The 14,463-nt window shown below is 68.3% G+C and overlaps 1 protein-coding gene across 2 annotated transcripts; it reads left to right on the top strand.

Annotated features, from left to right (window-relative positions):
• The first annotated feature begins 1,405 nt into the window (after positions 1–1,405).
• LOC141737261 (protein NDRG2-like) lies at positions 1,406–11,331 on the top strand. Of its 2 annotated transcripts, XM_074571935.1 has the most exons (16): positions 1,406–1,486; positions 1,619–1,660; positions 2,849–2,954; positions 3,931–4,051; positions 5,354–5,416; positions 5,526–5,586; positions 6,245–6,331; positions 7,032–7,088; positions 7,305–7,399; positions 8,689–8,733; positions 8,851–8,902; positions 9,028–9,075; positions 9,166–9,201; positions 9,621–9,672; positions 10,055–10,093; positions 10,773–11,331. In XM_074571935.1, exons 2-16 carry the CDS (start codon positions 1,622–1,624, stop codon positions 10,907–10,909), a joined length of 1,038 nt encoding a protein of 345 aa, XP_074428036.1. In that variant the 5' UTR covers positions 1,406–1,486; positions 1,619–1,621; the 3' UTR covers positions 10,910–11,331. The 2 variants fall into 2 exon arrangements, with proteins under 2 accessions (XP_074428036.1, XP_074428037.1); XM_074571936.1 differs by lacking the exon at positions 10,055–10,093.
• The last annotated feature ends 3,132 nt before the right edge of the window (positions 11,332–14,463 follow it).

The raw sequence follows: 14,463 nt of genomic DNA, 5'->3' as shown, positions 1-14,463 counted from the left end.
GATTCCCCTCAGCCGGGCCTCGATCCCCGTCTCCGTCCTGTGTCAGTCCCGTGTCATTCACGTGTCATCCACGTGTTGATTCCCCTCAGCCGGGCCTCGGTCCTGTCTCCGTCCCGTGTCATTCACGTGTCATTCACGTGTCATCCACATGTTCATTCCCCTCAGCCGGGCCTCGGTCCCGTCTCCAATCCCGTGTTCATTCCATGTTAATCCCGTGTCACGTGGCCGGGCCTCGATCCCGTGTCAGTCCCGTGTCCATCCCGTGTCACTCACGTGTCAACTAACCATTGACGGGGCCTCGGTCCTGGCCCCGTCCCATGTTACTGACGTGTCCCTCCCGTGTCATTCACACATCGGCCACGTGTCCCCCCCGTGTCCCCCCCGTGTCCCCCCATGTCCCCCCGTGTCCATCCCGTGTCCATCCGTGTCCCTCCGTGTCCCCCCCGTGTCCCCCTGTGTCCCCCCCGTGTCCCCCCCGTGTCCATCCCGTGTCCATCCGTGTCCCCCCCGTGTCCCCCTGTGTCCCCCCCGTGTCCCCCCCGTGTCCCTCCCGTGTCCCCCCCCCGCGTCATTCCCCCCCCAGACCTTTAGGGACCAACCCCCTCCCCCCCCCCCCCGAATTAACCGCGGGCATTAATTACCCCCTTAATTACCCCCCCCCCGATCACCCCCCCTAATTACAGGGCTAATTACCCCCCTTAATTACACCCTCCCCTAATTGCAGGCCGGCAGCCCGAACGAGGCGTTAATTCCCTGCCCCCCCCGGGGCCAATTACACTGATTAACCCCCCCCTCGTTAATTACGCGGCAGCCGTTCATTTCCTCCTTCATTCAAGGCCGGGCGGCGCCTAATGAGGAAACGGGCCCTTAATTGGGGGGGGGGGGGGGGGGGGGCGGGGCGAGGAGCCGCGCGGGGGTAATTAAGGCGATGGCAGCGTTAATTGGCGTCGTGACGTCATCGCGCGGGGCGGGGCAGCCCCTCCCCTCCCCTCCCCCCCCCCCCGAGGCGCTAATTATAGCCCCGCCCCTCCCCCACCCACCGCCTTCCCACGGGGGGGGGGGACACGAAGTGACACAACAACCGGGACCCACATCCATGGGGCTGGGACCCACATCTGTGGGGCAGGGGGGGGCCCAGGCGTGCGGGGGACCCCCATCTATGGGGCTGGGACCCCCATCTGTGGGGCAGGGGGGGCCCAGGCGTGCGGGGAACCCACATCCATGGGGCTGGGACCCACATCTATGGGGCAGGGGGGGCCCAGGCGTGCGGGGGACCCACATCTATGGGGCAAGGCGGGCCCAGGCGTCCGGGAGACCCCCATCTATGGGGCTGGGACCCCCATCTATGGGGCGGGAGCGCCCGGGATCCCTCCGGGGGGGGGGGGGGAAGGGCGTGGCCGGGGGGGGGGAGGGGCGGGTGTGGGGGGAGGGGCCGGTTTTGGGTGGGGGAGGGGCAGTTTCGGGCAAAGGCGCGTGAAGGTGGCAGGTGGGGCCGCGCGCGGGACCCCCCTCCCCCCCCCCCCGGATCTATGGGGCGGGACGGGGGGGGGGGTGAGTGGGGGGGAGGGGGGAGGGGGGGCGTCGTGACCTTTGACCCCGCCCCTCCCCCACGTTCAAGGTCATGGAGCTGCGTGAGGCCGCCCCTCCCCCCCCCGGCAGGGTGAGGAAAAAGGGGGGGGGAAAAAAAGGGGGTTTTTGGGGGCAAAAACGGGGGGGGGGAGGGGGGAAACGGGGGGTCGGGGGTGAAACTGGGGGGGGGGGGGTGGAAAACGGGGGGTTGGGGGGCCATTAAGGGGGTTGGGGGGGAAAAAGGGGGGGTTTGGGGGCAAAAGGGGGGGTTTGGGGGGAAAAAGGGGTTTTGGGGGGAAAATTGGGGGGGTCGGGGGGAATTAAGGGGTTTTGGGGGGAAAATGGGGGTTTGGGGGCGAAATTGGGGGGGTTGGGGGGCAATTAAGGGGGTTTTGGGGGAAAAGGGGGGGAAGGGGGGGTTTGGGGGGAAAATTGGGGGGGGAAGGGGGGGGTTGGGGGTAAAAATTGGGGGGTTTTGGGGGAAAATGGGGGTTTGGGGCGAAATTGGGGGGGTTGGGGGGCAATTAAGGGGGTTTGGGGGATAAAGGGGGAGTTTGGGGGAAAAAGGGAGGTTCGGGGGCAAAAGGGGGGGTTTGGGGGGAAAAAGGGGTTTTGGGGGGAAAATTGGGGGGGAAGGGGGGGCTGGGGGCGAAATTGGGGGGGTTTGGGGGGAAAATGGGGGTTTGGGGGCAATTAAGGGGGTTCTGGGGCAAAAGGGGGGTTTTGGGGCAAAGGGGGGGTTTTGGGGGGGAAAGTTGGGGGGGGTTGGGGGAATGAAGGGGGTTTTGGGGGAAAACGGGGGGTTTTGCGGCAAAACTGTGGGGTTTTGGGGGGGTCTTGGGGGGGAAAAAAGGGGTTTTGGGGGAAAAAAGGGGGGGGGTTGGGTGGGAAATGGGGGATTGGGGGCAAAACTGGGGGCGTCTCGGGGGCAAAAGGGGAGGTTTCTGGGGGCAAAGCAGGGGGCTCGGGGGGATCTGAGCGGGTTTTTGGGGGGGGAAGAGGCAAATTTGGGGGCAAAGTTGTGATTTTGGGGTGAAAAGGGGAGATTTAGGGCCAAAAAAAGAGCCGTTGGGGGCTAAAATCTGGGATTTGGGGGGGGACAGGGGCAATTTGGGGCGGAAGCGGGGGATTTAGGGCGAGGCGGGCGGTTTGGGGGCAGAGGGGGCGGTTTGGGGGCAGAGGGGGCGGGTTTGGGGGGAAAAGGGGCCGTTTGGGTACGAAAAGGCGCTTCTGGGCTGGACCCGGGGAATTGCAGCCGCCCCCCCGCCCCCCCCCGCAGGGGGCGCTGCTGGAGACGCCCTTCGGCGCCGTCGCCGTCACCCTGGCGGGGACCCCCCGCCCCCCCCGGCCGGCCCTGCTCACCTTCCCCGACGTGGGGCACACGCGTGAGTCCCCCCCGCCGTGGGGCAGACCCACGCCTGGGGGTCCCAGACCCATAGAGGGGGGCCCAGAGCCAGAGATGGGGGGACAGACCCATAGAGGGGGGTCCCAGATCCAGAGATGGGGGTCCCAGACCCATAGATGGGGGTCCCAGAGCCACATGTGGGGGTTCTAGACCCATAGAGGGGGGTTCCAGACCCACACCTGGGGGTCCCAGACCTGGAGATGAGTGTTCTAGACCCACACCGGGGGGGCCCAGACCCATAGAGGGGGGGCCCAGAGCCAGAGATGGGGGGACAGACCCACACATGGGGGTCCCAGACCCGGAGATGGGGGGACAGACCCATAGATGGGGGTCCCAGAGCCACACATGGGGGCCAGACCCATAGATGGGGGACCAGGCTCACACATGGGGGTTCTAGACCAGAGATGGGGGGACAGACCCAGACATGGGGGGCCCAGACCCAGAGATGGGGGGACAGACCCACAGATGGGGGTCCCAGACCTGGAGATGGGGGTTGTAGACCCACACCGGGGGGTCCCAGACCCATAGATGAGGGACCAGGCCCAGACATGGGGGGACAGACCCACACATGGGGGCCCCAGACCCAGAGATGGGGGTTCCAGACCTGGAGATGGGGGTTCTAGACCCACACCGGGGGGTCCCAGACCCATAGATGGGGGACCAGGCCCACATCTGGGGGGCCCAGACCCAGAGATGGGGGGACAGACCCACAGGTGGGGGTCCCCAGCCCCATAGATGTGGGTGCCCCTGGACACCTGGGTCCCCTCTGCCCCATAGATCCGGGTCCAGCCCCATAGGTGGGGGTCCCCCCGGCCACCTGGGTCCCCTCCCCAGTCCCCTGGGTCCCCCCTCCCCGGGCACCTGGGGCCCTTCCATCCCTTCCCCGGCCCCGTGGGTGCCCCCTGCCCCACGGCCGTGGGTCCAGCCCCATAGCCGTGGGGTGGGGCCGTCCCCAGACGAGTCGTGCTTCGCCCCGCTCTTCGCCCACGAGGAGATGGGGGAGATCGTCAAGAACTTCCTGGTGGTCCACGTCGACCCCCCCGGCATGGAGGAGGGCGCCCCCCCCTACCCCCCAGGGTGCGACCCACGGCGCCCCGCGACCCCCATCGCCCGCCCCCCAACCCCCCCCCCCCCCAGCCCCGCTGATCCCGCCCCGCTTGACCCCGCTCGAACCCTTGATTGACCACCTTGAGTCTCCGTTGCCCCTCCCCGTTGGCCCCGCTGACCCCCAAGTTGGCCCCGCTGACCCACAGTTGACCTCCCATGATCCCATTGACCCCCAAGTTGGCCCCATTGACCCCACCGACCCCCGAGTTGACCCTGTTGGCCCCCCAGTTGGCTTCATTGACCCCCAAGTTGGCCCCACCGACCTCCCAGTTGACCCCAGTGACCCCCAAGTTGGCCCCACTGACCCACAGTTGACCTCCCATGATCCCATTGACCCCACTGACCCCCGAGTTGACCCTGTTGGCCCCCCAGTTGGCTTCATTGACCCCCAAGTTGGCCCCACCGACCTCCCGCTTGACCCCAGTGACCCCCAAGTTGGCCCCGCTGACCCCCAAGTTGGCCCCGTTGACCCACAGTTGACCTCCCATGATCCCATTGACCCCCAAGTTGGCCCCATTGACCCCACCGACCCCCAAGTTGGCCCCATTGACCCACAGTTGACCTCCCATGATCCCATTGACCCCACCGACCCCCGAGTTGACCCTGTTGGCCCCCCAGTTGGCTTCATTGACCCCCAAGTTGGCCCCACCGACCTCCCGCTTGACCCCAGTGACCCCCAAGTTGGCCCCGCTGACCCCCAAGTTGGCCCCGTTGACCCACAGTTGACCTCCCATGATCCCATTGACCCCCAAGTTGGCCCCATTGACCCCACCGACCCCCAAGTTGGCCCCATTGACCCACAGTTGACCTCCCATGATCCCATTGACCCCACCGACCCCCGAGTTGACCCTGTTGGCCCCCCAGATGGCTTCATTGACCCCCAAGTTGTCCCCACCGACCTCCTGGTTGACCCCAGTGACCCCCAAGTTGGCCCCGTTGACCCACAGTTGACCTCCCATGATCCCATTGACCCCCAAGTTGGCCCCATTGACCCCACCGACCCCCAAGTTGGCCCCGTTGACCCACAGTTGACCTCCCATGATCCCATTGACCCCCAAGTTGTCCCCGTTGACCCACAGTTGACCTCCCATGATCCCATTGACCCCCAAGTTGGCCCCGTTGACCCACAGTTGACCTCCCATGATCCCATTGACCCCCAAGTTGGCCCCGTTGACCCACAGTTGACCTCCCGTGATCCCATTGACCCCCAAGCTGGCCCCATTGACCCCACTGACCCCCCCGTTGACCCGTTGGCCCCCCCCTGCCCCCCAGGTACCAGTACCCCTCGCTGGAGCAACTGGCCGAGATGATCCCCTGCATCCTCCAGTACCTCAAGTGAGTTGGGGGGCTGCCCCATAGCGGGGGGGGGGGGTGGGCGTGGAGGGGGGGGGGGTCAGGATGACCTTGACCTCGTGACACTGCCCCCCTCCCCCGCCCCCCCCAGCATCGCCAGCATCATCGGGATGGGGGTGGGGGCCGGCGCCTTCGTCCTGGCGAAATTTGGGGTGAGTGGGGCTGGGGGCGGGGGGGGGGCACATGGGGGGTCTCGGGGGTGGTTATGGGGCATCTTGGGGGGAGATCTGTGGGTCCTTGGAGGGGGGGTCCTGGGGGTCTCTGGGGGGGGGGTGTGTGGGGCATCTGGGGGGGGTTCTGTGGGGATCTGTGGGTCTCAGGGGGGCTATGGGTCACCTGGGGGGGATCTGTGGGTCTGGCGGGGGGGTTGCGGGGCATCTGGGGGGACACATGTGGGTCGGGGGGGGGGGGGTGTCACTGTGGGTCTGGAGGGGGTTTGGGGGGGTTCCTTGGGGGAGAACTTGGGGGTCGCTGTGGGGCTGGAGGGATCTGGGGGGGTTCTGGAGAGGTCCTGAAGGGTCTCTGGGGGGGGAATTTGGGGGTCTGGGGGGGTCGCCGTGGGTCTGGAGGGCTCTGGGGGGGGGGAATCTATGGGGCTGGGGAGGCCGCTATGGGGCAGGGGGGTCGCTGTGGGGCAGGAGGGCCCTTGGGTGGGATCGCTGTGGGTCCGGAGGAGGTTTGAGGAGCTCCTGGGTTGGGTTCTTGGGGGTTGCTGTGGGGCCGGCGGGGAATCTATGGGTCCGGGGAGGTGTCTATGGGGCAGGGAGGGCCGCCGTGGGGCAGGAGGTGACCCCCGGCCCTGCCCCACAGCTGCTGCACCCCGAGGCGGTGGAGGGGCTGGTGCTGGTCAACATCGACCCCCAGGCCAAGGGCTGGATGGACTGGGCCGCGCACAAGGTGGGGCGGCCGTGGGGCGGCCGTGGGGCAGCCGTGGGGCGGCTGTGGGGCGCTTAGTGGGTCTCCGTGGGCATATGGGGCACCTTTACGTCTTCTATGGGTCTCCATGGGGCACCTATGGGTCACTTATGGGTCTCCATGGGGCTACGGGGCAGCCGCGGGTCACTTATGGGTCTCCACGGCGCTATGGGGCACCTCTAGATGTTCTGTGGGTCACTTACGGGTGTCCATGGGGCTATGGGGCACCTATGGGTCCCGCCGGGTCCCTGTGGGTCCCACGGGTCTCTGTGGGTCACTGTGGGTCCCATGGGTCCCAATGGGTCCCGTGGGTCTCTATGGGTCACTGTGGGTCCCTGTGGGTCCCAATGGGTCCCGTGGGTCTCTATGGGTCACTGTGGGTCCCTGTGGGTCCCAATGGGTCCCGTGGGTCTCTATGGGTCACTGTGGGTCCCATGGGTCCCAATAGGTCCCGTGGGTCTCTATGGGTCACTGTGGGTCCCTGTGGGTCCCAATGGGTCCCGTGGGTCTCTATGGGTCACTGTGGGTCTCTATGGGTCTCATGGGTCTCTATGGGTCTCGCTGGACTCTAGGGGTCTCTGTGGGTCCCATGGGTCCCTGTAGGTTCCATGGGTCCCGCGGCTCCTTATGGGTCGCTGTGGGTCGCTGTGGGTCCCATGGCGCCCCACTTGCTGCCCCACAGCTCTCGGGCCTGACGTCCTCCACCACCGACATGATCCTGGCCCATCTCTTCACCCAGGTGGGGCCGGGGGCACTTGTGGGGCCGGGGGGAGGAACTTGTGGGGCTGGGGGGGATCAGTTATGGGTCCTGGGGGGTCACTTGTGGGTCGGTGGTGGGTCAGCCGTGGCCCTGGGGGGGGTCAGTTATGGGTCTCGGGGTGGGTTACGGGTCGGTTGTGGGTCCGGGGGAGCGGCGGGGGGTCAGTTGCGGCTCACTTGTGGGTCTGCCCCACAGGAGGAGCTGTCGGCCGCCCCCCCGGCCGTGCAGAGCAGCCGGGCCCGGCTGGGGGCGACCCCCAACGCCCCCCTGCTGTGGGGCATGTACAACAGGTGGGGGGCTGGGGGGCACTGGGAGCCACTGGGCTGTACTGGGGGGCACTGGGAGGGCACTGGGGGGGCACTGGGTGGGGGCTGTGGGGCACTGGGAGGGACTGGGATATACTGGGAGGCACTGGGGGGGGCTGTGGGGCACTGGGAGGGCACCGGGCTATACTGGGAGGGGGCTGGGGGGCACTGGGAGGCACTGGGTTACACTGGGAGGCACTGGGAGGGGGCTGTGGGGCACTGGGAGGGATTGGGCTGTACTGGGGGGCACTGGGAGGGCACTGGGGGGGCACTGGTGTGTACTGGGGGGCACTGGGGGGCCACTGGTCTGTACTGGTGTGTACTGGTCTGTACTGGGGGGCACTGGGAGGGGGCTGTGGGGCACTGGGAGGGACTGGGATGTTACTGGGAGGCACTGGGAGGGGACTGTGGGGCACTGGGATATACTGGGAGGCACTGGGAGGGGGCTGGGGGGCATTTGGGGGGCACTGGGATATACTGGGAGGCACTGGGAGGGGGCTGTGGGGCACTGGGAGGGGACTGGGCTGTACTGGGGGGCACTGTGAGGGCACTGGGCTATATTGGGAGGCACTGGGGGGGCACTGGGGGGGCACTGGGGGGCACTGGGTTATACTGGGAGGGCACTGGGGGGGCACTGGTGTGTACTGGGAGGCACTGGGGGGGCACTGGGGGGGCACTGGTGTGTACTGGGAGGCCCTGGGGGGGCACTGGGGGGCACTGGTCTGTACTGGTGTGTACTGGGAGGCACTGGGGGGGCACTGGGGGGCACTGGTGTGTACTGGTGTGTACTGGGAGGCCCTGGGGGGGCACTGGGGGGCACTGGGGGGGCACTGGGGGGCACTGGTGTGTACTGGTGTGTACTGGGAGGCCCTGGGGGGGCACTGGGGGGCACTGGGAGGGCACTGGGGGGGCACTGGTGTGTACTGGGAGGCACTGGGGGGGCACTGGGGGGGCACTGGTGTGTACTGGGAGGCCCTGGGGGGCACTGGGGGGCACTGGTCTGTACTGGTGTGTACTGGGAGGCACTGGGGGGGCACTGGTCTGTACTGGTGTGTACTGGGAGGCACTGGGGGGGCACTGGGGGGGCACTGGGGGTCACTGGTGTGTACTGGTGTGTACTGGGGGGCACTGGGGGGGCACTGGGGGGCACCGGGGGGGCACCGGGGGGGCACTGGTGTGTACTGGTGTGTACTGGTGTGCACTGGGGGCACTCACCGTGGCGGCTCCCTGCTCCTGCTCCTGCTCCTGCTCCTGCTCCTGCCGGGGCCGCGCAGCCGCGGTGACCTGGGCCTGGCGCGCAGCGGGGCCGGCAGCCTGCGGTGAGCCGACCCCCCCCGCCCCTCTGACCTTTGACCCCGTGCCTCCGGGATGGCCTCCGACCCCCCATGGTGACCTTTGACCCCCCTCTCCCCCCTCTCCCCCCCCCCCCCCCAAAGCTGCCCCGTGTTGCTGGTGGTGGGCGACGGCTCCCCCCACGAGGAGGCCGTGGTGAGTGACGTCACCTGACCCCGCCCCCCCGTGAGGTCACGTGCCCCGTCACGTGGCCCGTCACGTGGCCCTCGTGGAGTCACGTGACCCCCGCCACGGCCCCCCCCGTCCCCCCCCCCCCCCAGGTGGAGTGCAACGCCAAGCTGGACCCCACCCAGACCTCCTTCCTCAAGGTGACCTTTGACCCCCCGACCCCGTGACCTTTGACCCCCCGACCCCGTGACCTTTGACCCCACCTTGACCTTTGACCCCCCGCCCCACAGATGGCGGACGGAGGGGGGCAGCCCCAGCTCAGCCAGGTGAGGGGTCAAAGGTCACCAGCGCCAACGGGGGGGGGGCGTGGCTTGAGGGGGAGGGGGCGTGGTCTGGGAGACTGAGGGGGCGTGGCCTAAGGGGGGGCGTGGCCTGGCACCGGCCTTCTATGGGGGGCTGTAGGGGCGGGGCTTGGAAGGGAGGGGGCGTGGCCTAAGGGGGCGCCAAAGCCATAGAAGGGGTTGGTGGGGGGGGCGTGGCTAAGGGGGGAGGGGGGCGTGGCCTCAGGGCGTCCCCCCCCATATAAGGGGGTGTGGGCGTGGTTTGAGGGGGAGGGGGCGTGGCCTAAGGGGAGGGAGCGGGGCTTAAAGGGGAGGGGTCCCCTGTAAGGGGGGGTTTGGGGTGTGGCTTAAAGGGGGGCGTGGCCTAAAGGGGCGTGGCCTTGACCCCGCCCCCCCCCCCCCAGCCGGCCAAGCTGACAGAGGCCTTCAAGTACTTCGTGCAGGGCATGGGCTACAGTGAGTACAATTAGTGCTCATTAATATTCATGAGAGCTCATTAACCCCCCCCCCCCCCCCGGGGAGAAATTAGCACCCAAGGGGGGGGAAAATCCCACTCTGGGGGGGGCAATTAATTGCCCTGGGGGGTAATGAAGACCCCCGGGGACAGCAATTAATGACCCCTGGGTTAATTAGTGCTCCGGGGGGGGGTAATTAACTGCTTTTCCTGGGGTATAAATCTGCCCGGGGGGGGTGGGGTGCGTTATTAGCCCCCCCGCAGTTAATTAATGGCCCTGGGGGGGGTAATGAATGGCTGCGGGGGGGGGGGTGGGGGGTGGGGGTAATCAGTGACCCGGGGGGGTAATTAATTGCTCCGGGGGGTTAATTACCCCCCCCCCAGTCCCCCACGTCCTGGACCGCAAGCGCAGCGTGGGGCCAGGTAGGGAGAGACGTCAGCGATGACGTCAGCGGTGATGTCACGCGTGAGGCCACACCCTCCCCCCCCCCCGCCTCACGTCACCTCCCCCCTCCCCCTCCCCCCACCCCCACGTGTGGCGGCACCGCCCCTTTGTGAGGTCACGTGTGATGTCACGGGGTGCACGAGGGGCGTGGCCTCGGGGAGGGGGGCGTGGCCTCGGGGAGGGGGCGTGGCCTCGGGGAGGGGGCGTGGCCTCGGGGGCTCCTCCCCCGCACTAACCCCGTGGGGGGGGCGTGGCCTATGGGCGTGGCTTGCTGTACGGGGGGGCGTGGCCTAATAAAGGGGGCGTGTCCTGCAGCTCCGCACTAACCCCACGGGGGGCTTGGGGGCGTGGCTTGCGGCAAGGGGGCGTGGCCTCCTCCCTTCCATTAACCCTATTGGGGCCGCTCGGAGGGGGGCGGGGCCTGTTTCCTTGCGTTGGCGTGGGGCGGGGCTTCGGGGAGGGGGCGTGGCTTAGGGGAGGGGGCGTGGCTTAGGGGAGGGGGCGTGGCTTAGGGGAGGGGGCGTGGCCTGAGGGCATTTCCCCCTGCACTAACCCCCCTTGGGGGGGGTGGGGTGGGGGGCTGCGGGGGGCGGGGCTCCAAGGGGCGGGGCTTGCGGGGCAGGGGGCGTGTCCCCTGACGCCACGCCCTCCCGGCAGTGGCGGCGGCGGCCATGACGCGCCTCTCCCGCTCCCGCACCGCCTCCGTCTCCAGCTCCGCCTCCGGGGAGGGCGAGCGGGGCCGCAGCCGCACCCTCTCCCGGGGCAGCCTGGGGGGGGGCGCCCCCGCCCCATAGACCCCGCCCCATAGACCCCGCCCCGCCCAAAAAACCCTGGGACGCCCCAAAACCACCCCGGGACCCCCAAAAATCCACCCAGGACCCCCCCAAATCTACCCAAGGCTTCCCCGAATCCCCCCCAACCCCCCCCCCAGGACCCCCCAAATCTCTTGGGATGCCCCAAAACCACCCTGGGACCCCCCCCCCCCCAAATCCCCCAGGAACCCCCCAAAATCCAGACGAGAGTCCCCAGAACCCCCCCCCCCCGCCCCCCCCAAGATCCATCCAGGACCCCCCCAAATCCCCTTGGGATGCCCCAAAACCCCCCCGGGAGCCCCCCAAAAATCACCACAGGGATCCCCAAAAACCCCGGAACGGCTCAAAACCACCCCAGAACCTTCCAGAATTCCCCAAGACCCCCTCCCAAATCACCCCAGGGACCCCCAAACCCCCCCCAATGCCCCTCCCCCCCCCCAACCCCACCCAGGACCCCCCGAAAATCCCCTTGGGATCCCCCAAAACCACCCCTGGACCTTCCAAAATCGCCCCCCCCCCACCCCCTCCCCCCCCCCCAAGCCACTCCGGAACCTCCAAAAACCCCCCAGAACTCCCCAAAACGCCCTGGGACCCCCCCCCCCCCCCAAAATCCATCCAACGCCCCTCTGAAGCCCCCCAGGGACCCCCCCCAAAAACCCCTGGGATGCCCCAAAACCATCCCGGGACGCCCAAACCCCCGAGACCCCCCCCCCCCCCCCCAAAAATACCCCCAAACCTCCTGGCACCCCCTAATGCTCCCTCAGCCACCCCCCCCCCCCAATCACTTGGGACCCCCCCAATCTCCCCCCAGGATCCCCCTAGAGCCCCCAACCCCCCCTAGGGCACCCCAGGACCCCCCAAAATCTCCCCTGAGACCCCCCCAAGATCCCCAATAGCCCCCTGATACCCCCCAATGCCCCCCCCAGAGGCCTCTGGGACCCCCTGAGATCCCCAATAGCCCCCTGATGCCCCCCAGGACCCCCCAATACCCCCCCCAGATCCCCCCCAGGAGCCTCTGGGACCCCCTGAGACTCCCCAGGACCCCCCCGACCCCCCTCAGGGATCGACCCCCACCCTCCCCCCCCCCCCCCGGCCTCAAGCTGCAACCTTCGACCCCCGCCGGAGCCGGAGCCGGAGCCGGAGCCGGAGCCGGAGCCGGAGCCGGAGCCGGAGCCGGAGCCGCAGCCACGTCCGAGCGCGCACGGAGACCGCGTTCCCGGCGCCAGAACCGACTTTTAATCCCCCGCCCCGAGAAAACCGAATAAAGCGGCGGCGGCGGCCGCGGACCGCACTGCGCAGGCGCGGCGCCCTCCGCCTCTTTAAAGGGACTCAGCGCGCCGGCGCGGATCCCTCCGCCGCCTCACAGGGCCGCGTTACGCGAACCCCTCCGCGCCGCTCCCCGGCCCCGCCCCTCCGGGGGAGCGGGGCGGTGCGTCAGGCGCGTGCGCAGTGCGTCGGGCGCGTGCGGGGGGGGGGGTGTGTGTGTGTGCGCCGCCATCTTAAGGGGCTGGGCGCCATTTCGTGGGGTAGAGCGGGCGAGTTGAGGGGAAAAGTGGGCAAATTGGGGGGAAAGTGAGGGGAATTTACCGGGCAGCCGCACTGCGCATGCGCGGCTTCTTTTTCGTACGGCTCATGGCGCTCCCCAGTGCCGTACAGCCGCACTGCGCACGCGCGGCGTCATTTCCGTACAGCCGTACTGCGCACGCGCGGCCTCTTTTCCGTGCAACCCTACGGCTCATGGCGCCCCCCAGTTCCGTACAGCCCTACTGCGCATGCGCGGCGCCATTTCCGTACACACGTAATGCGCATGCGCGGCCTCTTTTCCGGACAGCCGTACTGCGCATGCGCGGCCTCTTTTCCGTACGGCTCATGGCGCCCCCCTGTGCCGTACAGCCGCACTGCGCATGCGCGGCCTCTTTTCCGTACGGCTCATGGCGCCCCCCTGTGCCGTACAGCCGCACTGCGCATGCGCGGACTCTTTTCCGTACAGCCCTACTGCGCATGCGCGGCCTCTTTTCCGTACAGCCGTACGGCTCATGGCGCCCCCCAGTGCCGTACAGCCGTACTGCGCATGCGCGGCCTCTTTTCCGTGCAGCCGTACGGATCATGGCGCCCCCCTGTGCCGTACAGCCGCACTGCGCACGCGCGGCGCCTTTCCCGCTGGTTGACCGACGGGCGCCGCCATGAGGGAGCGGGGGGCCCTTCCCCGACGGCTGCGGAGGAGGGAAGGGGTTTTTCTCCAGTTTCGGCGCCGGGGGTCGGCCGGGAGAGGGGTCGGCGGGTTCACCGGCCTCCGCCGCCTCGGTTTTGCCCCTGGGTTTGGGTGTCGGCAGGGTCCCGCCTGCTCTGGCCACCGACGGGCGACGGACGCGGCAAGCGGGGCCCCGTGGGGAGGCGGGTGGGCGCCCGGCGCTGGGAGGGACGGTGCCGCCGGTGGCTGCGCGACGCCGTGTGACGGCCCGGGGGTCGCAGGGAGGCGTTTTGGAGCCGGGCGGAGGGGCTGGACGCCGTCCCCTTTGGGCAGGCGACGGCAGCGGGTTGTGTGCGCGGCGCCTTTTCTGCCTCTTAGACCTTCCGTGGGTCTCCGTGTTCCCCCTGCGCTTGAGGCGCCGTCCCTACAGCCTCCAAGGCCCGTCCTCGTCGCCATCGCCCCAGTCGGGGGCTGCTTTTCCTGCGTCGTAAGCTTCAAGCGTGGCTGGCTCCGGCGTCTCGGAAGTTTCTGGACGCTCCTGGTTCGCGGCCTTGCTCCCGGCTGCGGGAGCAGCCCTCTTCCCTACCCGTCCATTTTCAGTGACTGCGACTTCTTCCCTCCGTCCTTCAGTCCTTGGGTCTGGCAGCCGGGCGTCCGGCGCGTTCGTCTTCTCCGTTGGAGAGTGGCTCGTTCTCCCGGGCCGTGGCGTTGCGCTCCTTTCCTGGGGCTTCCCTCGAGCCTTTCCCGCGTCGCCGTCGGGGTCCCGCAGGTCTCCTTGCCTGACGGTGGCTTACGCCGGGGCGGCGTCCCCCTCGCCGAGAGCCTCCTCTCCTCGCCGAGGGGCGTTGGGTCTGTGCTTGCGCGTCTTGGGGCTCGGAGCTGCTCTGCCGGGTCGCGTGGAGTCGGGGGGAGGAGGAAACCCAACAAGAGTTCGCGGTTAATACGTCCTAACGAGGCCGTCGAGGCCAAGGCGGCGGAGTCGACTCCCATGGAGTAGCCATCAGCAGGTGGCGTGGGCAGCTCTTTAATTAAGGGGTTTTTTTTGGGGTGAGCAGAGCCGTACCTCCGTCCGCTATATTATACAAACGACGTTATCGTATGGAAAGGTCTGTCCCACAGCCAACTTTTGTCCCCGTGGTTCTCCCCCTCTCGCGTTCTCCTGTCTGGGCTGTAGCCCGTGGCTGTCTCCTTTCTTTCCCCTGCGGCTCCCTTTGCCCGTCCCCTGCCGCCCCGGCTTCTCTGCCCCGCAGCAGGCGGCCGTTGTCTCGGGTTCACGTGATGAGGTCTTTGCGGGGGTGGGTTGTGTGAGAAGACGCCGGGAGCTCCCCCCACGCTGGGCACAGCC

The sequence above is a fragment of the Larus michahellis genome, unplaced genomic scaffold, assembly GCF_964199755.1.
Source record: "Larus michahellis unplaced genomic scaffold, bLarMic1.1 SCAFFOLD_53, whole genome shotgun sequence".
In the NCBI taxonomy this organism is placed as follows: domain Eukaryota; kingdom Metazoa; phylum Chordata; class Aves; order Charadriiformes; family Laridae; genus Larus; species Larus michahellis.
This window is presented reverse-complemented; position numbering and strand designations above follow the sequence as displayed.

Coding starts and splice junctions, on each gene's coding strand:
- LOC141737261 (XM_074571935.1), top strand. CDS start 1,622: ATGGAGCTGCGTGAGGCCGCCCCTCCCCCCCCCGGCAGG. Junction 4,052..5,353: donor GCCCCCCCCTACCCCCCAGG/GTGCGACCCACG, acceptor CCTGCCCCCCAG/GTACCAGTACCCCTCGCTGG. Junction 7,089..7,304: donor TGGCCCATCTCTTCACCCAG/GTGGGGCCGGGG, acceptor TCTGCCCCACAG/GAGGAGCTGTCGGCCGCCCC.